This window comes from Diospyros lotus, chromosome 8 (assembly GCF_014633365.1).
Source record: "Diospyros lotus cultivar Yz01 chromosome 8, ASM1463336v1, whole genome shotgun sequence".
In the NCBI taxonomy this organism is placed as follows: Eukaryota; Viridiplantae; Streptophyta; class Magnoliopsida; order Ericales; family Ebenaceae; genus Diospyros; species Diospyros lotus.
In genome coordinates, this window is record NC_068345.1 from 26,992,488 (window position 1) to 27,016,791 (window position 24,304).

The 24,304-nt window shown below is 38.0% G+C and overlaps 1 protein-coding gene and 1 pseudogene across 1 annotated transcript; both read left to right on the top strand.

The window, feature by feature from the left end:
• Positions 1-304: 304 nt before the first annotated feature.
• Positions 305-13,075, top strand: LOC127807500 (adenine phosphoribosyltransferase 1-like; annotated as a pseudogene).
• An 8,926-nt stretch (positions 13,076-22,001) lies between these two features.
• On the top strand, positions 22,002-23,199 carry LOC127808589 (uncharacterized). The gene is made up of 3 exons (XM_052347163.1): positions 22,002-22,506; positions 22,566-22,765; positions 22,858-23,199. Exons 1-3 carry the CDS (start codon positions 22,002-22,004, stop codon positions 23,197-23,199), a joined length of 1,047 nt encoding a protein of 348 aa, XP_052203123.1.
• The last annotated feature ends 1,105 nt before the right edge of the window (positions 23,200-24,304 follow it).

The following is a 24,304-nucleotide window of genomic DNA, read 5'->3' on the forward strand; positions in this document are numbered from 1 at the left end:
TTGATTGAATAACTTATTTTTTATTTTTTTATTTTCTTTAAAAATAAAAACATAAAAATAAAGATAAAAAATAAAAACATTCTGCACAAGTAAATATTATCTTACCTTTCTTCCTGGCCATAAAATTTTACATTTTCTATAAATTATTTTTTCCATACATTTTTTTACTATCAATTTTAAAACAAGGAAATAAAAATAAAGAATTTTATAATTATTTTTTCGAATTTTCCTTACCTCATGTGCTCTCTCACGCGCCGTAGTTGCTTGCCACGTGCCTTACGCATCCCCTGCTTGAAGTCTCCTTTCTCCTTCCGATTGTTGGCCGGTTGCCGGAAAGAAAGACTTTCCTGTATCTGGTCTTTTTCCCACCCTTTTGTGCTCATCTTCTCTCTCTATCCCTTCCTGCCTTTGGATCGTCAAGAAACTTTCTAGAAATCCGTAAATCTAATGGCAATCCTTCGGCTCCGGCGAGTTGCCGATTCTCCGGCGACCTCTGGATTTCCCTCAAAACGCACTCGAAAACTTCCCTACAACCTCTAAACAACTGTTCGTGACCCCTGGAGTGAAAACCCTCTCCCAACTTCTGTCAAAAACTCCCCCAAAATCCCCAATTTTTTGAATAGAAGCTTCCCTTCTTCAGCCATGGCGACCCCCTTATATATGGTTTTTCGACAACCAAACCTCCTAAATCCACCAATGGGAGCAACGGAATTCATCGGAAACAATAAGTTACTCAAGCACCCTCACCGTTACCCGGAAGGTCTGCCTTCGCTGGTGTAGTGCGGAGAATCGCGGCTGCAAAACGGGTCATTCCCAGCTTTCCCAAGCGCCGTACTGATCGATCAACAATCCCTATGCATGTCTTGTTTTTAGAGTGCAATTGAATTTTCTCGTTGTTTCTCGGATGCATTATGTTTCAGGACATAACAGCGTTGCTGTTGGATCCCTAGGCCTTCAAGGGCACCATTGATTTGTTTGCCGAGAGGTGCCAAGGTAAAGCATCTCTGTTGTTGCAGGTCTCTCTCTCTCTCTCCCTCTCTCCCCATCTGTGTGCGTGTGCGTGTGTGGCTATTTCCTTATCCTTCCCTCCTTCCTCCTCCTTTTCCATATATATGTAGCGAAATTTTAACTGAGGAGTTTCCCGTCGCAATGTAGAACCTATGAAACCATACAAGGAACAGAAATTGATGATATTTCCACATATCTTATAAGGTATAGCAGATAGATACTCGCAGACATTAACAAGGGCTGAGAAATGAAACAAATTTGTTCAACTGAGAATTTCGGGAGGAGCAACTGATCACGCTTCCATTTCTTCCCAAGTGGCCTGCGGAGTCTTTATTTAATTTTGTATATTTTGTTATCAACTGGAGCTTTACTACAAATGTAATCTCAACCACAGCTTGAGCATGCCGACCTGATAATTGGGAAAAAAAGCTGTTTGGTAGAGGAGCTATTAGATTCTGGAAGATAGAACTGCGTTGTTTGGTTGCAGACTCTTAATCACTTTTTTTATGGCTCAGTTATATCCTGGAAAGGTAGGAAACAAGTGATTTTCTTGTCTTGGAGAAGCTTCCGTTTTTAGGATACAACTTCTCCACAATTTGAACAGCTTCCTGTAGCAGAAATGATTTAGTATTTTAGGCCATCTTCTCTTCTAATTGAAATGCTCACCATTACTGAGTTTTAGAAGGTTTAAGTGAGTCATCTTCTTTGCCTCTGCTATTTGATCTAGTTTCCAGCCTTCTACAAAGTCAATTTTAAGAACTATTTACTTATATTGGATTTAGTACTTAGGTATGCATTATCTAAATAATTTGTTATTTGTAGCAATGTATTTGTCCTTATTTGCAGTGAAAATAACTGTAACCTTGTGATGTATGTTGATAGTAATGACTTAGTGCAAAGCAAGAGGTTTTATGTTTGGGCCTCCCATTGCACTGGCTATTGGACCCAGATTTGTTCCGATGGGGAAGCCCAATAAGCTGCCTGGTATATTGTCACAGGACGTAAAGGAAACTGAATTTTGCTGCTGATTTTGTTGCTACTTATTGTATTGCTAGTCTTTTACTGCTTTTAATTATATTTTCCTTTTCCAGCTGGGTAGTTTGTTAGCTAATACCGCCAATCATAAAGGTGACTAGAATAGGACAAAATAGTTGGTCATAGGAGAGGTGATCTGCTGTGGCAGCACCCGTGGAACAAACTATATATGCTGTTGAATCCTACGGTAAGAGACCATTGAGAATCAATCAAGAAATCTAATCTCTTCTCTCAAACTTTTCTCTCTTCAATCTTTCTCTCTTTCTCCCTTCTTAATTCTCCCTCTGTTCTTCTTCACTGTTCTCCAGCACACCCTTCTAATTCACACTGAATTAGAAGAGTTGCTATTGTCACAGCATAGCAGTGACATATATCTGCTGCATTGGTCTTTGCTTTTTTCTGTGTAAAGTCTATAATTTTCTTTTGGGGTTTAGTTTAGGGCAACAAATCTTGATTAATGCAGGCAAGAATGCATTTTGTAATTATAACTTGTTTTCTCCATGAAAATGCAGGGTGTTAACACAGGTTGCTTTGATACTGAATTAGTACTCGCCTATCTATCTATATCAATAAAATTTAATACAGAGACCAGTAACTGTGTATTATGTCATTTCTGTTGCACAGCACATACCCTGGCTCCTGAGTGAATACATTGTCAAAGCTCTATCTCCAAGTAATTATTTATGTTCATGTACATGAGTGATTCACTAGGTTTAGCCGCATGTCATTTTTATGTCTTCCTTCTATATGACATGACGTGAATCCTGAGGTAATGTTGATGTCATAGAACAATTTAAGAGGTCACAGTTGACTAAAATTTGTTAATTTGCCACCTAGTGGATTAAGGATTATGGTTGTGGTTGTTGTAAAGTTTGTTAGTTGGTAAAGAGTACTTCAACGCTAGATCATCTCAACTAGAATATAAAGCAGATCCTGCCATGGGTCTTTGTGATTTTCACATTACAAAAAGTTGGTGGCACAAATTAATTTGGGAGACTTAATGCACGTAATTTCCTCAACCTCTGGCTTCAAGAAGTGATCGACATTAAAATTTATTTAAACATCTTTTAGAGTTTAGATTGCCTTATAAATCTTCTATCCTTTTCTCTTCATCTTTCCTGTTATTCTGTTTTCTTAGTTGGATTATATTACCCATTTCATTTACAGCGGTACTATGTAGATAAACTTACATTGTGATTGATTGAGAAACATACAAAAATTATTTTCCACTTGGCTTCTTTTCTGTAATTCTCTCCTCTTATTCTTTACTTCTTTTTCTTTCTATCTTGTCATTTTCTTCTCTTCTACACCACTTCATAAGCTTGTCTAATTGAAGTGCCCCTGAATAATATGCCCAATGACCTTAAACTGAAATTGTAGTTTTCTATTGGTGCGGACATGTGTAGCCATTGTCTAAAATATAACAAGTACTGACCGAAAGAATACACTGGTAATAGATTGAACTAAAAGTCAATGTATGGCCATTGTTTTATTGCTAGGATGTGGTTTTGGTTTATTTTAAATAGCTTGATTTATAGTGGAAATGTTATTTGCATTTAAGATCAGTGAATTAATTCTTTTTTTTTTCTTTTATTATTGAAGGACCATTAAACATTATGTATGGTTGAGATACGAGATTATCCAAGTTAGTAAAGGGTCTCAAGTACTCCAATCATAACAGTTTCCTCTTTGGTTAGTCATACAAGGTGTTTGTTAAGTTGGCTTTGAAATATGTACTTTTTCTTGTTCTTTCTATTTTGTATTCTCTTTTTCAGTGGAAGCATTCCAACTTTACAATTTCAGTTTTTGTCACAGTTAGATTTATCTACTTGGTATATATCTCCAATTAATTTGTTTAGGTGCAGCTCAACACAGGTTTTTAGGTTTCTCAAAATTGTTAATTGTTTGATTGCTCTGCCAGGGGAGGTTATCTCTGAAGAGTATGCTTTAGTATGGAACAGACACAATGGAGATGCATGTTGGGGCTGTCCAAGCCAGAGAACATACCCTAGTAGTTGATGATCTTATTGCAACTGGGAGTGCTTTATGTGCTGCAATCAAACTTATTGGTTGTGTGTTAAATCTTTATATCTTTTGTATATGCAAATTAACTGTTTTCTTCTTTTCCCTGTTTCCCATTTCCTGTCTATTCATGCTACCCCTCCCTCCTTTTGTTGTGGCATTGTCATGGTGCTTCTCCATGAGATTCTTATACCAACCCTACCCCCACACTTTTCTGGTGTGTACCAATGGCTCTCTCCTTCTCAGTTGAAGGACAAGGAAGAGCCCACATCTACAATGGAAGATGAGTTAAATTTCAGCACAAATCCTTGAATTAGTTTAGATGGTAAGTAGAAAAGTGAGAGATTTCCTGTCTGAGGTGGATTCCCTGGTGAATTTTAAAAAACCAAATTAATCTGATCTCTTTTCTGCCTGTACCCAACTTATTATTGTCAGAGATGGGTGTTTAAGCAAGGAGAAAATTTGATTAACTATTCAATCTCTTCTAGACATCAGGCTAAAGGGAAGCATGTTGTTTATATCTTGTTTGATAATTTAGTTTTTCATGCAGAGCGTCTTGGTGTGCCCATGGTCGAGTGTGCCTCTGCGATTGAATTGCTATATCTAAAGGTATTTCTGCAATTCTGAAACATCTGCGACTCACTCCCAAAAATATGTTTATATTTCAATTCTTTCCTTTCAGTTTTCTGTAAAAAAATATTTGTTTTAATGTTGTTAAGACTTGAATTTGAAACTAATGCTTGCTAATTATGCAACTCAGATTCTCCAACGTATTTCTGTGTGTGTAGTTTAGGGGTTCTGTGCATGTTTTTAATTTGTGAATTATGATAAGTATATCAGGATTCTGAGACAATGGCAAACACATTTAATTGAAGGACAGGTACATTGTCTTCAAAAATCTTATCAGAACAAGGAAAAGTTATTCTGAATGATTCAGGAATCAAAATTTCATTTGATGTACTAATTTGGTTAGTTCAGAAATGAAAATGTTTCTGGTAAATAAGGAAAATATGAAAAAGAGAATTTTTTGGGTTTGCTATACTTCATTCGTTTTTGATTTGGATGAACCACATGACCTTTTTGTAGTTTAAAAGTAGATATATAACTCTTATGGTACAGACTGAAGTAACATGAATGAATTTGCTAGATTTTAATAGTGTGTTCTTCATGTACTAATTTGGCCAAAAATATTTCAACTATAAGGGAATTGTTACAAACAAACAGAGATAGCAAAATCTCCAAACACGAACACACCGTCAAAATCCCACACAGATGAACTCACACGAACTAAAAATAAAGCAATCAATATTGACAGAATTTAAAACATAAACCAGAAACAAGAGGCGCAAGATTTTATAGTGGTTCACCCAAAAATAGGGCTACATCCACTTGAGCTCCGGTGAGAAGAGCTCACTTCCACTAAATATATTCAATCTGATTACAGCAAAAACGATAACAAAACAACCCTGATTTTCTAAAACAATAAGCCACGAAATCACTTACAGATTAGGTGCTTACCTTACACAAAACAAAATCAGGGAACGCTTACAGAAGACGAACTATACAACATTTACAGAAAGAGAACAAGAGAGAGAGCAAAAATGAAACCCTAGAAAAATGACCGACTCTCTGCCAAACCCCTCAATCAAAACTCGTCTTCGATGCACCCAGAAAACGGCGATCTCGAGGCGAGATATAATCGAAATGAATGGCTTGGATTGCCTCAGAAAAAAGCAGCGCCGATGGTCTGGATTGAATCGTGCAAAAGGAGCAGCAGCAGACAAAGAGACAACAGATCAAAGGATACGAGAAGAGGGCTGGCCCAAGCTGGCTGCATCTTGTGGCCCTCCAGTGGGCGCCCAAAAGGGCAGCCCAGGTTGCCACAAGAGGCCCCCCAGACTTGGGCCTCTTTTATGTTTCACAAAAATATAACAAACTCCACCTTGAAACATAAAATGAATAAGTAATCAGATATGAAAATATAAGTAAAGCATGCTACAATTCTCACCTTCATAGCTCTAGATGACCAGGAAATTAGCCATCATCAATATGCAACAATTTTAAGCAATGCTTAAATTTAGTTGCAGTTAATACCTTGGTACCCATGTCAGCTGGATTGTTGGCTGAAGATACTTTCTGAATTCCCACAGTTCCGTTGGCTATCATTTCTCTTACATAGTGATACTTCACATCCACATGTTTGGTCCTATCATGATACACAGGATTTTTGGACAAGTGGATGGCACTTTGACTATCCGAGAAAACCATCACTTTGCTTTGAAGCAAGTGAATTTCTTTTAGTATGCCTTGAAGCCATATGGCTTCCTTAAAGGCATCTGTTACAGCCACATACTCTGCCTCAGTGGAGGACAGAGCTACAAGAGGCTGTAACTGAGACTTCCAGCTTATACAATTTCCACCCAAGGTGAAATAGTAAGCAGTGGTGGATTTTCTGGAGTCTCTATCTTCAGCAAAATCAGAGTCAACATAACCAGCAAGATTTAGAGTGTCAAATCTTTTCTTAAAATTTAAGCCAATACATGTAGTACCATTTATGTACCTAAGCAAATGTTTTAAGGCATCCCAATGAGTTTTACCAGGGTTAGACATATATCGACTGAGTAATGAAATTGAATATGCAAGGTTAGGCCTAGTGCTTATCATTGCGTACATAATTGTTCCAATTACATTTACATAAGGGACATTTTCCATTTCTATTAATTCAGAGTTGGATGTGGGACATTGTAATTTTGATAAAATAAAATGTCCTGCCAATGGAACTATGACAGTTTTACAATTTCCCATTCCAAATTTGTGAACAGCTTTCACCAAGTAATCATGCTGATGTATCTTAAGGCTATTGTTGCTTCTATTTCTCTCAATCTTCATTCCTAAGATTTTCTTAGCATGACCTAAGTCTTTCATGTCAAAAACTGAATTTAACATAGATTTTAACTCATTAATCTTTGACTTAGATTTGCTAATAAGAAGAATATCATCTACATAAAGCAGTAGATAAACAGGAATTTCTGTAAGCATGAAATAGAAGCAATTGTCATATTGACTTCTAATAAACCCGGCCCCTAGAACAAAATTATCAAATTTTTTGTACCATTGCCTTGGGGCCTGTTTTAAGCCATACAAAGATTTTTTCAGCAAACAAACATGATCAGGTTTTTCAGACACAACATAACCATTGGGCTGAACCATGTAATGTGTTCATCTAAGTCTCCATGCAAAAATGCAGTTTTAACATCCAATTGTTCAAGTTCTAAGTCAAATTGAACTACTACTGCAAGCATCATGCGAATTGTTTTAAATTTGACCACAGGAGAAAAAATTTCAGTGTAATCTATCCCTTCCCTTTGTGTGAACCCCTTAGCTACTAATCTTGCTTTATATCTAATAGGGTCATCTAGGGATATACCTTCCTTTAATTTGAACAACCACTTACATTGGACCAGTTTATGATTTTCTGGACGAGGGACAAGTACCCAAGTTCCATTTGCCATCAGAGAGGCCATTTCCTCATCCATGGCTTGTTGCCATTTTTTACTTTCCTTTGAGCTGACAGCCTCCTCATAAGAGGAAGGCTCACTGCTCCTCATCTCAACACCTGCCACTAGGGCACAAAACACCAAATCTGAGAAAGCATACCTTGAAGGTGGTCTAATAGACCTCCTGTTTCTATCTTGAGCAAGTTGATAATTTTCCAGATTATGTTGAGGGGTGTCAAATTGCTCCACCTCAATTTCTGTTTCATCATTTTGTTCCTCATGATCAGAGGTCTGGGCTTGGTTTGATGTAGGGTCTCCTTCAGATTGAAGGACTGGTATAGTTGGAGCATTTGAAGGATTGTTATCTATAACTTGATGCTCCACCTCTATTTGGGTATCTCCTAAATTTGTGGAATTATCTATGTCATCAGTTTTAGATAATTTGCAAGGGAAGACTAATTCATTAAATATAACATCTCGATTGATGATAATTTTTACACCCTTAGATTGCCTTTCCCATAGCCTATATCCCTTAGTTCCTTCCTGGTACCCAACAAAAACACACTTAGTGGATCTAGGTTCCAGCTTACCTTCTGACTGATGAGCATAGGCTTCACAGCCAAAGGTTCTTAAGTAGTTGAAGTTTAATTTTCTTCCAATCCACTTTTCTTCAGGGCATTTTAAATTAAGGGCTGTGGAGGGGCTTCTATTTACTAGGTGTGAGGCTGTTGCTAAGGCTTCTCCCCAAAAGGATTTAGGCAAGCCAGATGTGAACAAAAGGCACCTCACTTTTTCAAGGAGGGTCCGGTTCATTCTTTCAGCCACCCCATTTTGTTGGGGTGTATTCCTAACAATCTTATGCCTATTTATTCCTTGGGAGTTACAGAAATCATCAAACTCTTTATTGCAGAATTCTAAACCGTTGTCTGTTCTAAGAGTTTTGATTTTCCTATCAGCTTGGTTTTCTATTAAGATCTTCCAGGTTTTAAATTTTTCTAATGTTTGATCTTTTGATTTTAATAGAAAAACCCACACCTTTCTAGTATAATCATCAATAATAGAAAGGAAGTACCTGTTGCCACCATGGGTGGGGACCTGGGAGGGTCCCCACAGATCTGCATGTAAGTACTCAAGGCATGTCTTCGCCAGGTGAGTTCCCTTATGGAAACTCATCCTGTGTTGCTTGCCAAGCACACATGGTTCACAAAAACCGAGGGTCTCAGCAGACACTGGACCAAGGTATCCTTGGTTTGACAGTGCCTGCATACCTCTCAGGCTCATATGGCCAAGTCTCAAGTGCCACAAATCTGTCTTATCAGTGTTAACATAGCATGCATAATTTAATATAACAGAGGAATGAAAACAGCCATTTAAAACATATAAACCATTTTTCTTTAAACCAGTTAAGATTAGTTCATCTCCTTTAAAAACATTCAGGGAACCATTTTCAGCTTTGTATGAGAATCCTAACTCATCAAGTGTACCAAGTGAGATTAAATTTCTTTTAAGATCAGGGACATATCTTACATCAGTATGAGTTCTAATTTTGTTGTCATGCAACTTAAGAGTTATGTCTCCTCTACCTTGAACATTACAAGATTGGTTGTTTCCCATGTACACTATTCCACTTTCTCTGTTATTAAAGTTGTGAAACCAGTTAATATTAGGACACATATGAAAAGAACAGCCAGAGTCCATAATCCATTCATTTAAAACTGAGCTTGAGGAAACATTAAGCACCTCAGCCAAGCAATTAGAACTACTAGCTGCTACTGTTACATTTCCCCCTTGCTTTTGTTTTTTCAAGTAATCATAACAGTATTTCTTTATATGACCTTCTTTCCCACAGTGGTAACATTTCCACTTTTGTTTTTGTTTTCCCTTCTTTTCCTTCCTTTTTCCCTTATACCCTGACCCATTGTGTTGTTCAGTATTCACAGTATAATTTCTTTTATCTGTATTTCCTTTAACAAACAAATTGTTGCCAGATTTCTTAGATGTACTAAGTTCTAGTTCTCTAGCTTTAATACCAGATATAACAAGTTCCATATTAGGTACTATACCAGTGTAACGTAAAGCATGTTTCACTACATCATAATCATCAGGTAAGGAATTTAACAAAATCATTGCCTCACTAGTATCTCCTAAAGCCTGATCAGTACCTCTCAATAGCAAAGTGAGTTTAGTAAATTCATCTATGTTTTCATCCATAGACTTAGATGTATTCATTTTAAAGTTAAACAACATGCCTTTTAAATAAACTAAATTTGGAGCAGACATTACAGAATATAAAGATTCTAATCTATTCCAAAGTTCAAGAGGTAGAGATATACCGTCAACCTTACGGATTACAGAGTCACCAAGATGAAGAAAAATCAGATTAAATGCCTCTTCTCTGATTTCATCAGTTCGGGCCAGCTGCTCAGGTGACCATTTCCGGTCATCTGTCTCAAGTGCTATAAGCACTTTGTGATGAGAAAGGAGTACCCTCATCTTCTTTTTCCAACTACCGAAATCCCCCTTTCCATCAAATGTACCGATTTCAAATCGGGTTGTTGTCATTTTCGTAATACACGAAAAATTTCACAAAACAAAAAACCCTAGTTTACTGACTGAGACCTGTACAACAAACTCACGCTGACAGGCTTTCTTCAGAAAACCCTAGAGTTCTTATAAAAAACAACACCGACACAGTAAGGAAAGGAAACCCTAGGTTTTCGAAAAACAGAGTCGGTCGAGATTTTGACCCTAAAACATTGGATACGATAAACCAGAGAGCTCTGATACCACTGTTACAAACAAACAGAGATAGCAAAATCTCCAAACACGAACACACCGTCAAAATCCCACACAGATGAACTCACACGAACTAAAAATAAAGCAATCAATATTGACAGAATTTAAAACATAAACCAGAAACAAGAGGCGCAAGATTTTATAGTGGTTCACCCAAAAATAGGGCTACATCCACTTGAGCTTCGGTGAGAAGAGCTCACTTCCACTAAATAGATTCAATCTGATTACAGCAAAAACGATAACAAAACAACCCTGATTTTCTAAAACAATAAGCCACGAAATCACTTACAGATTAGGTGCTTACTTTACACAAAACAAAATCAGGGAACGCTTACAGAAGACGAACTATACAACATTTACAGAAAGAGAACGAGAGAGAGAGCAAAAATGAAACCCTAGAAAAATGACCGACTCTCTGCCAAACCCCTCAATCAAAACTCGTCTTCGATGCACCTAGAAAACGGCGATCTCGAGGCGAGATATAATCGAAATGAATGGCTTGGATTGCCTCAGAAAAAAGCTGCGCCGATGGTCTGGATTGAATCGTGCAAAAGGAGCAGTAGCAGACAAAGAGACAACAGATCAAAGGATACGAGAAGAGGGCTGGCCCAAGCTGGCTGCATCTTGTGGCCCTCCAGTGGGCGCCCAAAAGGGCAGGCCCAGGTTGCCACAAGAGGCCCCCCAGACTTGGGCCTTTTTTATGTTTCACAAAAATATAACAGGAATTATGTATTTCATTCACTGTGTAGGGGCTATGTACTGTTTACTTTTATTCCCTGTTGAATTTGTGATGGACTGTCCATTTTACATTATTTTTGACGTGGGGGTTATATGTCGAGTTTTGAACCACCAAGCATTATGTGTTTTCGTGCAAACTAATAGAGGCAAAATATAGTTTGCTCAAAAGTAATGGAGACACGTAATATTTGGAAACATAACTAAATGATTAACTAATTGAACATATTTGAGTTCTGCCACAACCTCTTATCCAAATGTATTAGTAATTAACTTGAAACTAAATTCCACATACAACAAGAATTTATATTAAAAAAATTGATCTTATCAAGCATGTATCTGCGAGATTTTGAATGTGTAACATTGAATAACATACGAGTTACTAAATTAACACAATTGATAATTAAAAAAGCTTAAGTTGTTCTTAGAATGGGGGCTATATATTTTATGCAAACATGTTAAACATTTTTTTGACCCTATAACAAGCATTTAAAATAAGATACTGAGATTCATTAAATCATCATCACGAGTCTTTTAAAGTAAGGTTCATGAAATGCCAAGGAATAGTAGATATTAATAAGTGAAATATTTAAACCATTAATTGGAGGAATGAGTTTATAGAAATGCTAGATTCAACTAACAATACAAATTAGGAGAATAAATGTGCCAATTGTAGTGTTTATGTACATATAGAAATAGAGGAAAAGTATAAGCAACTTAAATCTTTCCATACTATTTGGCACTTAATAGATTATCTGAAATGAATTAATTATTTTTCTTCATTCTCTATGACTTTCCTTTTTACAAGAAAAGGTAAGTAGAGAATTTTTGTTAGATATTTGAAATGTGTTGAAGCACCTTATTGGTTAACAGTAAACATTTTTGGAGTTCAGTGAGGTTCATTAAGTTTCACTATGTTACAGTTGAAAATTGAAATGTTCATTTTGTACTAGCAGTTGATGTGGATCTTCTAGCAAACAGGAAAGTTTCAGGCCTTCCAATAAAACAAATGAAATTTTGTTCCTCAATTATTTATTATATTCTTATACTCCTTGAACCTGTAAGTTAAAAGCCTACTTAAGGGTTGCTATGAAACAACATTTGACTACTTATTAGAAAATACAAATATATTAACTATTGTTAATGCCACGACCAGAACATTACAACTTGTTTGGAAATTTTGGTTCTCCTTTCCATGAGAAAGTGGTGAAATAGCAATACCCTTTATGATAAATCTTAAGAATTGTTCACCTGAAGAAATCTCAATTATAGTTACTTTGGGAGGCAAACTAAACACTCGTACTTGAGTTACAAGATTCTGATTAATCTTTTGACAACTTTTTTTTTAAAGATAAAAATCCTGTTGAAAACTTTGAGATTACATTATCTTACATGAATAGAACATGTGTAGGCATAAAAATTTAAATACATCTATCAGTAGTTACAACAAATACTGCATGAAATTTTTGGAGTAATTGAACATTATTTTCAGCAATATTTGAAATATACAGAGTCAAAACCTGATGGAAAATGTTATACAATTGGATAGACCAGTCACTCTTCTGCTTCTGGTTGTGTTATCATACCGTACTTCTCTTAAGGGTACCCATTTCCTGCAATTATACGATTGGCTCTGTTATTTCAGGGTTGGGAGCATCTTGGAGACAAACCACTATTTGTCATTGTAAGCTCAACTTGATCTTGCATTCCACCGTAAACCTACATGTTGAGATATGATTTTAATCGTTTGATCATGAAGCTAGAGAACGCCTTGGTATGAGACCATTTGATGAAAGAGGTGAGATGGTTGGGTGGAAATAAAAAGGTGTGCTTCTGGGTGTGCTTGCTGGGTTAAAACAGATAATAGTATTGATCTTGGTTGTAGCTATTGTTATGTAAGTTCGATGGAACTTAGCTGTTTGAGCGACATTTAATATATGTGATGTTGCAAGAATTTGCACAAAAGAATTTATTATGCTTTAGCGGTGGTGAGCTCTCTGATTACTTGGTTTGGCCCTGACAATAACACCTCTTTTAGAGTGGGTTCACTTGTCTTCTACAAAACAATTTGTAAGTGTTGCCTGTGTCTTGCCCAGAAAGGCTCTTTGATGCTCAAGTTGGTAATCGAATTAGGGCAAAGGGTGACTGGATAACGAGTGAAACCCTTTTTGGAATGAGAGAGAGAGTTGAAGGTATCTTAGTACCAGTCTCTTGAATGAGAGTGTTGGGGGGCATATAGGCTAATGCACTCCTTGGAGGTATCTGTTAGCCATCCTCTTTGCTTATCACATCATACAATTTGAATTTGAATTTGAATGACTCTAAAAAGCTCGGAACATGATTGTGGTGTGCTGGATTATTAGGCATGCGATCTTGGCGATCTTTTGTTATTAGGGATTTGATTGTAGCGACATTGAATTATCAAGGGGAGAGTTAGACAATCAATAGGGATTCACTATACTTCATGTGTTTGAAATATGAATGATGACTAGACATCACCCGATTAAGCTTAGTTATAGGGAGAGGTTTTGAGTGCTGGATGGAGAGCATGGCCTGCAAGAGGGTTTAACAACCCAAGATGCAAGCCTTGTTGAATTGGGGCACATACACGTGCATAATTAGGCGGGTGCTCTTCCTTTTGAGGCAGGGGTCCTTGAATTGAATTGAGGGTCATATCCTTTGGAGTTGAGGCAAAGTGGGTGGTCGTTGTACCAAGGCAAGGCAAGGCCCTTGAACCGACTTGAGGGATAAATATTCTCAAGTCGAGGTGAGACCAATTTGGCATCCAGGACATAGGTCGAGCAGTTAGATGAGTAACATGTTAGTGTTAATCCGGTGGATTGTAAGTTCGATTCTTGTCTTATGCAATTATCAAAGGCCCAACTTACAATTTATTTTTCCTGACGTAATCGAGGGCACGACCACTGAAAGTCATGCAAGGGTAGTCATTCTAAGGTGAGATCGATTTGAATAAAACCAGCTTACATGAATTGTCGATACACATGATTATTGAAATCTCTAATTGCATCAATATGAAATAATTATATAGCGCTTTCAAGTTTTGAAAATGTGTCTTTGCCAGTATAATAGTATTTTTGTAAATTTAGGTGCGTTTGATAAGGGTGAAAAATAAGGGTGGAATTCGTTTTTCATAAAAATTTCAAGAAATTTCATCAAACAATTTTTTTTTTCCATGAAATTTGAATTTCATTTTAGTTTAAAAAATGAAAATTTTCTTTTAAATCAAGAAATTAAAATTCTTCGGGATGGATGAGAATTGGGATCCATGGAATTAGAATTCTGCTCTATTTTCCACCACAATCAAACACACACACTGAATAGTATATTTGTATAGTTATATATAAGTATAATTTTTTATTATTTTATTTTTTCAACTAGGTTATTATTTTATTTTAATTGACCTCGTGCAACAAAATTCTTGAATCGGCCACGGGAAAAGACAACCAAATTCAGGAGTAATCACATGAAAAGCTCTTTTTAACATATCAGGGTGCGTTTTCAATCAAGAAATCAGAAATTAGAAGGAACTTCACACTTAGCTCTTGCAACTTTGCCACACTTTGAGTCTCTGGATTAGCAAGTTATTGGGCCACCTTCATGAACCCTTCTGTGTATGTCTTAATTGAATCCATAACAATGCTGAAACCTTCAAAGTTCGAATGTCAACAATATTTTATCATTATATATTAATTTGCTTTGGTTATGTAACCTAGCCATGAAAGAAGAAACTTTTTGAATAGCTGCTTGAGATCTCCCATTTCCTCCTCTAAGAGGGTCTACATTTTGAGCGTCACAGCAAATCTTTATAAAATCACTTCATTTTGAGATCCCATATCGTTAATAGCGTCGAACGCTTTTTAGTTTTGGACATGTTTCTATAAAAACTTGATGGCTCATTCTACTACTTTCTTGACTTTTATGAGAACCCCCAATTTGTCGCATAATGATTGCTCTTCTCCCATGCTTCTAATGAGTTTAAAATGTCTTGTATTGGATCAATTTCTTGACATATGCCAACATGCCACAAACAATACATCGAACTTGTATAAATGCCAATTGATTTATGCCTTGCAATTCAACAATATATTATTTACACAATTATCTTCACCCAACATCAAAAATTACAAAAAAGTGAAGGTAGACATGATGAGTAAAACAACCCAAACAAATGACATTAAAACTATAATTATTTTTGATGAGGGTAGAGATGGGATTTGCCATATCATTAGATGAAAAGTGTTAAATAACAAAATATGGGGGCTAATTTTGTGAAATGAAGGAAGGAGGTGAGAGCATATATAAGGAAAATTTTAAAGACATTCTTTTCTTTCTTATCAATCTTTGAGTCAATCTATCTTTACTTTCTCTCTCTATATATATATTTTGTATTCGTAAGTTGATTCAGACAAATTCAACAGAGTTGTTGAGGAGGAAGATTAAGATTGAGTTAGTTATAGCTCATATTTGACAAATTTTATTGGTATGAATTCTACGCATCATTTTCAAATTGGTGCAAAATTTTGAAATTTATTGGTGCAAATTCTCGAAAATTTTAATTTTTGAAATTGATGCAACTTAAGAATTTGCACCAATGAAATTTGTCAAATTTGAGTTGTGACTAATTTAATCTTGATCTTCCTCCTCAATAAGTTCATTGAATCGGCTGGAATTAGTCTGAATCAGCCTGCAAACATAGAACAAAGTGGACTAGCTAGGATATCTCTAGAATCATTCTCCCACGCTTAAGTTGGACAGGATATAAATGAAGTATGAATAATGGAAATTTAGAGAGAAAAAGTGTAAAGGTAGATTTGTTAAAAGAGTGGTCAAGATGAAAAATTGTTTTCTTATATATGGTCAAGTAGATAGTATCAATTTTTCCACCTCTTTCCTTTCATTTTACAAAATTACCCCTCATAATTCATGCTCGCTTTTCTGCCCTCCCACATACATACATCTACTCGCATCAATTGGGGCTTTCTCATACAAGATGCACGCTTTTTGGCATTTACTATTTGGTTTAAAAGGTGAAATCGCTCACCCCGAGCGCCTCCCACACCAGACCCGATAGGACGTGGGGGGAGGTTAATTATGATGACCCAGCCGGACACAGTGGCTAGACTCGAACTCACCGCGCACAAGGAGCCTCCCTCACTTTGGAGAGAGATACTCCCACACTGTCGCTTGCGAGACTCGATCCTTGGTCTTGGTCTAAGATTCACCACGAAAGACACTTTGTGCCCCCCTTCTTGACCAACTGAGCTGTTATACATACATGGTGTGAGTGCATTACTTTCCTGATTAACATTTGTCTTTTCTTATTGGCGGAGGTATGAATGCCTCCTTGTACTTTATTAAAAAAAATATTGTGGTATCTTGAATTTTCAAAATATCTTATTAGATACACGTATTTCAAAAAAATAAAACTATTAAACACTTTAGGAAAATAAGTGAAAACACGCATTAGTAAGTGCGTGAAACATGGCTATTGGATCGAGTGAAGGTGTAAATGCATCTCTGTACTTTATCAAAAAAGCTTTGTGTTGAGCCAAGTTGCTCCAATCAACCTATTATGTATTTTGATGTTTAACAAAACATAATTTTAGTAAAACCATTTTTAGTATGTTTAAAACCCCTAATGGATTTTTGATACTTGTTAAGTATTATAATATTTTGTGTATCAAAACGAACCAAGAAATGCTATTTAATTCTAAGTAGAATATTAGCACTATAAGGGAACATATAAGAAAATGTTTTTCTTTTAGAAAACTAACTCCCAGTATTTTTATAGCTAGTATTCATTATTGTGAAAATGATTTTTAGTGAATTTTTCAAGTAATGGAAAGTACGTTTTTGGAAGTGCTAAATTTGTCAAAATCGGAATTTGTTCTAAAACCCAAAATCTACTTTCTTATCTATTTGGATTTTAATTTTTTAGATATTTTTATTGAATCCAAATGGGGGTACTTTGTTATTTACATTTATGCATTAAAGTAAATGGAAGGTAAAATATAAATAAAAGAAAATGTGGACATTTATTTAAACTAAAGAAATGTAAATATCTTGTAATGAATTTATGCTATGTATTATATTATCAAAGCAAATCTTATTTTTTCTGAAATTTGGACTAAGAGTCGACTCCCGGTGAGGGACAGTCGACTGTAAGTCAATGGCAGTCGACTGTGGATGTGCATCAGTCGATATAGCCGAGCCTTGTTTATGTAGAATCGAGGTAGCCTAGAGTGGGTTTTGGCCAGTCGACTGTCGAGTCGACTGTAGGCCAATAAGAGTCGACTGTTTGTGAGAAAGTCGACTGTGGGTTGAGCGAGAGTCAACTGTCGGCAGCGAGAGTCGATTGTGGGTGTCGTGGAGTCGACTGTCAGTTAGAGCAGTCGACTGCCAGACTCCAACGGTCGAATTTTTAGAGCAGTTGCAAGTCGTTTTGGGAGCCCCATTATAAATATCATAGGGAGAAATCTTGAGAAGGCTAATGTTCTACCATTTCCTATCTTCCTAAAGCACACCCAAGCTCTCAAGCACTCAATCAAAGCAATCCAAGACCCAAGGAGCTTCAAAGATCTATCCATTGGAGCCTTAAGGCAAAGAAGAAGTTTTCTTCTCATTGGTAACTTGTATCATTTCATTTTGCCTTGTATATTGTTCTTGTATTGATACCCATTGTAGTCCAAGTGTGTTGGACATATGATTGATTTATTTGTATTAGATTGTGGATTGTGAGTGGCATCCTAGAGCCCAAGTAATCTAGGTGTATTATTGTGTTGTATTAGTTTCCGGAGTGAACTAAGGGGAAACCTCGGGGTGTACAAGTTTGCTAGGTGATCTTATGTGAAAACCTAATGGTGGTTTTAGTGGAACCTCAAGTGTCAGTTTGACCTTGAGAGAGTGGAGTATGTGTTGAATACACCGAACAACTATATATCTTGTGTTTATTGTGGTTGTTTGTGTATTTATATTGCTATCATTTCCAAACAACATATATATTTATAATAAGTGTATTTTGTGCATAAGAAAATCTCAAAAGTTTTGAAAATGAAAGAATCGATTCAATAAGTTTTTAATCACTCAATTCACCCCCCTCTTGAGTGGCCATTGTGTGTGTCAAGGGACCAACACTTTGTAATACTCCGAACTTTCAAAATGTTCTATTAGACACCTATAGTTCAAAAAAGTGAAACTATTAAATATCTTTAATTTGTTATTAAATTAAATGCAATGTTATACTTTATCAAAACATCTAATTAGACACATGTACTATTAAACACCTTTTAATTTATTATTAAATAATTAATTTGTAATTAGAAAATAAAAAACTAGTATTACATTTAGTTTTGGAATTATTTTCAATGCTAATTTTGTAATTAAAGATGTACTAAGGTTGCGTTTACTTTGTGGTTTTCAACTCATTTTGAATTTTTAGTTTTTTAAAACATTGAAAACGCGTTCACTTTGCTATTTTTAAAAATGTATTTTTGAAAATAAAAAAAAAAATTATAAAGGAAACCCAAAACAACATTTGAGTGTTTTAAGGCAAAACACGCTGAAAATACTAGAACGCGGAAAACACCCTTTTCCTCCCTACCCTCAATCTCAACAAATCTCTCTTTCCCTTTTATCTTCTTTCTTCTTTTTCCCCTTCTTTCTCAAGCTATCAACGACCAGGGGCGGAGCCAAAAATATTTTTTAGTGAGGGCGAAACTTATTAAAGAAAAAAATAAATAATAATATAATAATACAATTATACAAAAAGTTAACATAATTTATTCAACACCTTACAAGTTGCAATACTTGTTTGTAGTGGATAATTAGAGAATGCACAAATTCATAAATTTATAGAGTGCGCATGTATAAATTACAACTGATCAATATTCACATTACATGCGACTGTGCAATTAATCCAACAATCAAAATATCAAATTACGTGTGCTTGTGCAATTGATCCAATAATTAAAATATTAAATTATGTGCGCTTGTGCAATTGATACAATAATCAAATATCAAATTATGTGCGCATATGCAATTGATAAACTTATTTATCAATCTTAACATCACATTAACTGTTAAGGGCATTTCTTGAACCGCCTTGGGCTATTGACATGACTACTTTGGGCTGGGAGTGGTCCAATGATGAAGCCCAACCTCTCGGAGCACAACGGGCCCAAGAACAAAGATGATTCTATGAGGTCGCATAATTGCTAAAGCGCGAGCTCCGATTACGCCAGCAAGCGAGCTCTCGGCGATGGCTCTAGTTTGCCGGTCAACCTGATTAGCTCGCAAAAAAGACCACGAAGCAAAATAACTGGATTTTATGTCTTCCTATCCTTATCCGTGGAAAGCCAGACCCCACATGGTGCGGAACTTTTACTTTCTGTTTTAAGGAGATAAGAAGGGCACTTTGTCCCTCACGAGGTGGCCCCACCACATTTAACTTTGTGTAAATTATCTATATCCCACACTATAAATAAGGGATCAAAAGCTATTGTGCAGGTATGATAAAAAAATATATTGTTACCCTGCAAGAAATATTAGAGAATAGTCATGGACTAGGCACCATTTTGGCCGAACAATGTAAAAACTCTTACGCATTGTTTATTGATGGTGTTGTTGTTCTCTTCCATTCGCATTTGTGATTACTAGATCAGTACGGCCAGACAAATCTCGGTTGGCCATTTCTACACGTCGATATTTTAGCGCTAGAGGAAGGGCTCTGATCAACATCAATGGCGAGGGAGAGACATATAAGAAGTTCAGAAGTGGCAGCCAATCGACCTGAGGATCATACTAATCGGCCGCCAGAAATTTTGCCTGTAAGGGGTGCAGTCGTAACCGCTATAGCAATTTCCATTCCTCCATTGACTAGAACAATCTCAAGGATCCCCTCGTGGGTTCCTTGTCATTTGGCAAACCTTGTTCCAGGGATAGAGTTAGTTCAAGCCTGGTAGCAACGTCAAGAGGCATTGGAGAATACAGTCAGGCAGCTCGTGGATGCGGTTAGGATGTTGGCCCAAACACAAGTCTAGGTCGCACAAAATCAGGTGGAGGTCGCACCACCAGGAGGCATCTCACAACCTCGAGATGAAAGACTCGCTCCAAATGAAAGGGAAGGTAGAGGAATATCACGCGCGGGCTGGATCTACGCATTCCTCGAACTCACGGTCTAAGAGATTGGAGGAACAACGATCTCGGGGAAAGAGACTGGAGGCTCACCTTGCGAACCCGAGAACCAGAGCAAACCGTTATGAAGACCCCGTGACGAGGTTTATGAAGGGAGCCAACGACGTGGGAATCCACACCCAAGAGAGAACTCAGCTAGGATCAGCCTAGGATCAGCCTAGGACGCGCTACTCATTGTAACTCACCAGGGAATAGGAGATGACATCAGCCCAGAGCTCGCTATTCACCAGATTGAGGTAGCAGATGGGAAATATGGTCTCCCCCGGGGGATCTTTGGACCAAAATCTAACTGTGGAGGAGTTATTGCAAAGGGTCTAATAATTAGAGGCGCGACATAGAGCTCATGATTGGAAGGGGAAACGCGATGAAAGGACCCCATTCTCAAGAGAAGTAGAACAAAAGCCTCTACCCCACAGATTTAAGGTCCCAAACATCCCTCAGTACAATGGATACGGTGACCCCTATGACCATCTGGATGTCTTTAACGTCCAAATGAACATGCAGACTTCAAGCTCGCTAGCCAAATGACGGGCATTCCTTGTGACCTTAGGGGATATACCTCGAACATGGTTAAGAAGCCTTCCTCCCCGTTGCATTTGTAGTTGGGAAGAATGCCAGAGAAGGTTCATCAACCAATATAGGTCGCTACGGAAGCAAGTCGCTCCCACATGTCACCTCACTACAGTTTTCCAGCGATCTAGTGAATCTTTGAAGGAATACATAGAGAGATTTAGATGCGAGGTCAACAATGTCAAGAGCCCCTCAGATGAGAGTATTTTGACAGCGATATCCGCAGGACTTCGAAAAGACGTGAAGCTCTATGAGAGCATTTATAAGTCTCCTGTAAGGGACTTGGGTGAATTTTATGAGCGAGTTGCGAAAAAGATCAGGTAGGAGGAAACTTTTAGCTTGAAAAAGCTCAGCAACCAAAAGGATACAGATGGGAGCAATAACTAGAGTAAGAAGTGGGGCAATGGCGACCACGATAAAGGAGGCCAAGGCCAAAATCCTAATGACCAGGTCGCTAAAAAAGTAAGGAATGAGCAGAGAAGTGAGCGACCTCCACATCAAGGTCGCTATGAGCACTATACTGTCCTGTCAAACATGCGGGATAGGATCTTCGATGTTGAGAAAGGAAAGGAAAATTTTGGGAAGCCCAGTCCCATAAGGACCCCCGATAGGTACAAGAACAAAGACAAGTTATGCGCTTACCATAATGAGGCAGGACACAACACCTCTAAGTGTTGGGCATTGTTGGATGCGATTGAAGAACTGATCAGGAAAGGTCACTTGCGTGATTATGTGGTGCGGCCGAGAGATCAACAGCCCCAGCATCCAGCCCAACTAGAACGTCGCTAAGTTCCCGAGCAGGATCGAGCACCTGCGGTAAGAATTATCTTCACTATTCATGGTGGGCCTCATATTGCAGGGACCCCAAATAGGTCGCACAAACGTTATGTACGAGCAACCGATCACCTCTTACTAACCGGGTATGGCAAACAGGGAATTTCATCGAAGAAAGCCAGAACAATACCTAGTGACATCATTTTTTCAAAAAAGGATACGAGAGAGGTGCATTGGCCTCATAACGACGCTCTTGTGGTCCGAGCTTGAATTGGGAACGTTGAAGTGCGAAGGATTATGGTTGACATAGGCAACTCAGTAAATGTAATGTATAGAAGATGCTTCGACCAAATGGGCCTGGGGTCGGACCAATTAAGGGCGTCCCTAGAGCCACTTTATGGATTTACTAGAGATGCGGTGATCCCCACAAAACGCATCAGCCTCCCACTTACAATTGGGGACTCAGACCGCCAAGCCATTATGATGACGAACTTCTTGATCATTGACTCCCCTTTCACGTATAATGTTGTCATGGGGAGACCCGCCATGAACGATTTGAATTTGGTCATCTCAACAAAAGCGTTTACCGCCAAATTCTCAACTCCGAATGGGACTGGATGCATCAGAGGCGAACAATATTCAACGAAATGTTGTTATGAGGAGGCTCTGAAAATGGGATTCAAAGGAAATAAAGTCAACATTGTCTCACGAGGAGGATCACAAGGTGTAAGCGAGAAAGTAGTCAGTCACGACCTGGATCCACGCGAGGTGGATTGTGACCAAGCTGTAGGCTTTGTAGGCGAGCTGGATGAGGTTGTGGTTAGTAGCACTGATGCCGAAATGTGTCTTAAGCTAGGTAAGGACCTTGTTCCTTAAGTAAAGACTCATTTGATCGACTTTCTTAAACAAACATAGATGTTTTCGCTTGGAACCACGAAGATATTGTAGGGATAAATCTGGATGTGATGATGCACCAGCTCAACATAGATTCCAACCACAAGCCGGTCTGCCAGAAGAGAATGCCTATGATTACAGAGCATTATGCGGTCTTGAAAGAAGAAGTGAGTAAACTGTTGGCGAACAAGTTCATCAGAGTAGCCTATTACCCGGTCTGGGTAGCCAATCCGATTTTGGTGAAAAAGAAGAACGAGAAGTGGAGGACCTGCGTGGACTTCACCGACCTAAATAAAGCTTGCCTAAAAGACAGTTTTCCTTTACCAGAATAGACCAGCTTGTGGATGCAACGGCCGATCACCAGCTCCTCAACTTCATGGACGCTTACTCGGGGTATAATCAAATTCCAATGAAACCTGAAGATGAGGAGCACACCTCATTCATTACAGATCGATGGTTATACTGTTACAAGGTAATGCCTTTCGGATTAAAGAACGTTGGAGCGACCTACCAGCGTTTGGTTAACATGATGTTCAATGACGTGATCGGACGAACCATGGAAGTCTATGTGGATGATATGCTAGTAAAGTCCCAGCAAGTGGATGACCATGTTCACAACCTGGAAGAAATGTTCCAAATCTTGAGGAAATATTAGATGAAGCTAAATCCACTCAAGTGCACATTCGGCGTAACCTTTGGAAAGTTCTTGGGCTTCATGGTGAATGAGAGGGGGATCGAAGCTAACCTAGAAAAGATCCGAGCTCTGCTTGATATGAGGTCTCCGAGCAAGATAAAAGAGGTGCAAAGCCTTAATGGCCAGATTGTCGCCCTCAGCAGGTTTGTCTCCAAGGCCTCCAATAAATGTATTCCATTCTTTAATGTGTTGAAGCAGGCAAAAAATTTCCAATGGACGGAAGAATGCGAGGTCGAGCATGAAAAAATATATGGGGCGGGCCTCGCTTATGTCCAAGCCAAAAAAAAGAGAGAAGCTAATCACCTATTTGGAAGTGTCTCAATACGCTATCAGTGCCGCATTAGTGGCGAAGAAGATAGAGTACATTACCTGGTATATTATGTCAGCCACAGATTATTGGATGCGGAAACTAGATATACCCCGATGGAAAAACTCGCCTACTGCCTAGTGGTGGCATCAAGGAAGCTGAGCCCTTACTTCCAAGCCCATCGGATTGATATGTTGACAAAATATCCTCTAAAATAGGTCCTACAGAAGCTCGACTTATCAAGCCGGTTACCCAAGTGGGCCATCGAGTTCGCTCAGTTCGACATAGAATATAAACTGAGGTCGGCCATAAAAAGACAAGTGTTAGCAGATTTTATTGCTGAGTTCACAGGGCCAGCAGAAGAAAAGCCTGAGTCCCTAGAGAACCTGATCTGGGAGTTATATGTTGATGGATCTTCTAGCGAGTACGGTGCTGGAGCTAGGGTGCTCCTGATAAGCCTGGAGGGGCATAAGATGCAACACATGTTGAGGTTCGGATTTAAGGCGATCAACAATGAAGCAGAGTATGAGGCACTGTTGGCAGGGCTACGACTAACAAGGGAAGTGAAGGCAGAACGATTAACGATCTTCAGTGATTCTTAACTCATGGTATGCCAAATATGAGGTGAATATCAGACAAAAGGTTCGAAGATGGTGGCTTACCTCTAGAAAGTTCGGGACTTAATGTGCACCTTTGAGAGGTGCGAGGTGAGCCAGGTACCAAGGAACCAAAATTCACATGCCGACGCTCTAGCTCGCC

Bases quoted from the DNA above. Each gene is read 5' to 3' on its own strand.
- LOC127808589 (XM_052347163.1), top strand. From the start codon at position 22,002: ATGGGCCTGGGGTCGGACCAATTAAGGGCGTCCCTAGAGCCACTTTAT. The intron at 22,507-22,565 runs GTAAGGACCTTG...AAACAAACATAG, and splicing joins CGAAATGTGTCTTAAGCTAG to ATGTTTTCGCTTGGAACCAC. The intron at 22,766-22,857 runs GTAGCCAATCCG...CCTAAAAGACAG, and splicing joins TAGCCTATTACCCGGTCTGG to TTTTCCTTTACCAGAATAGA.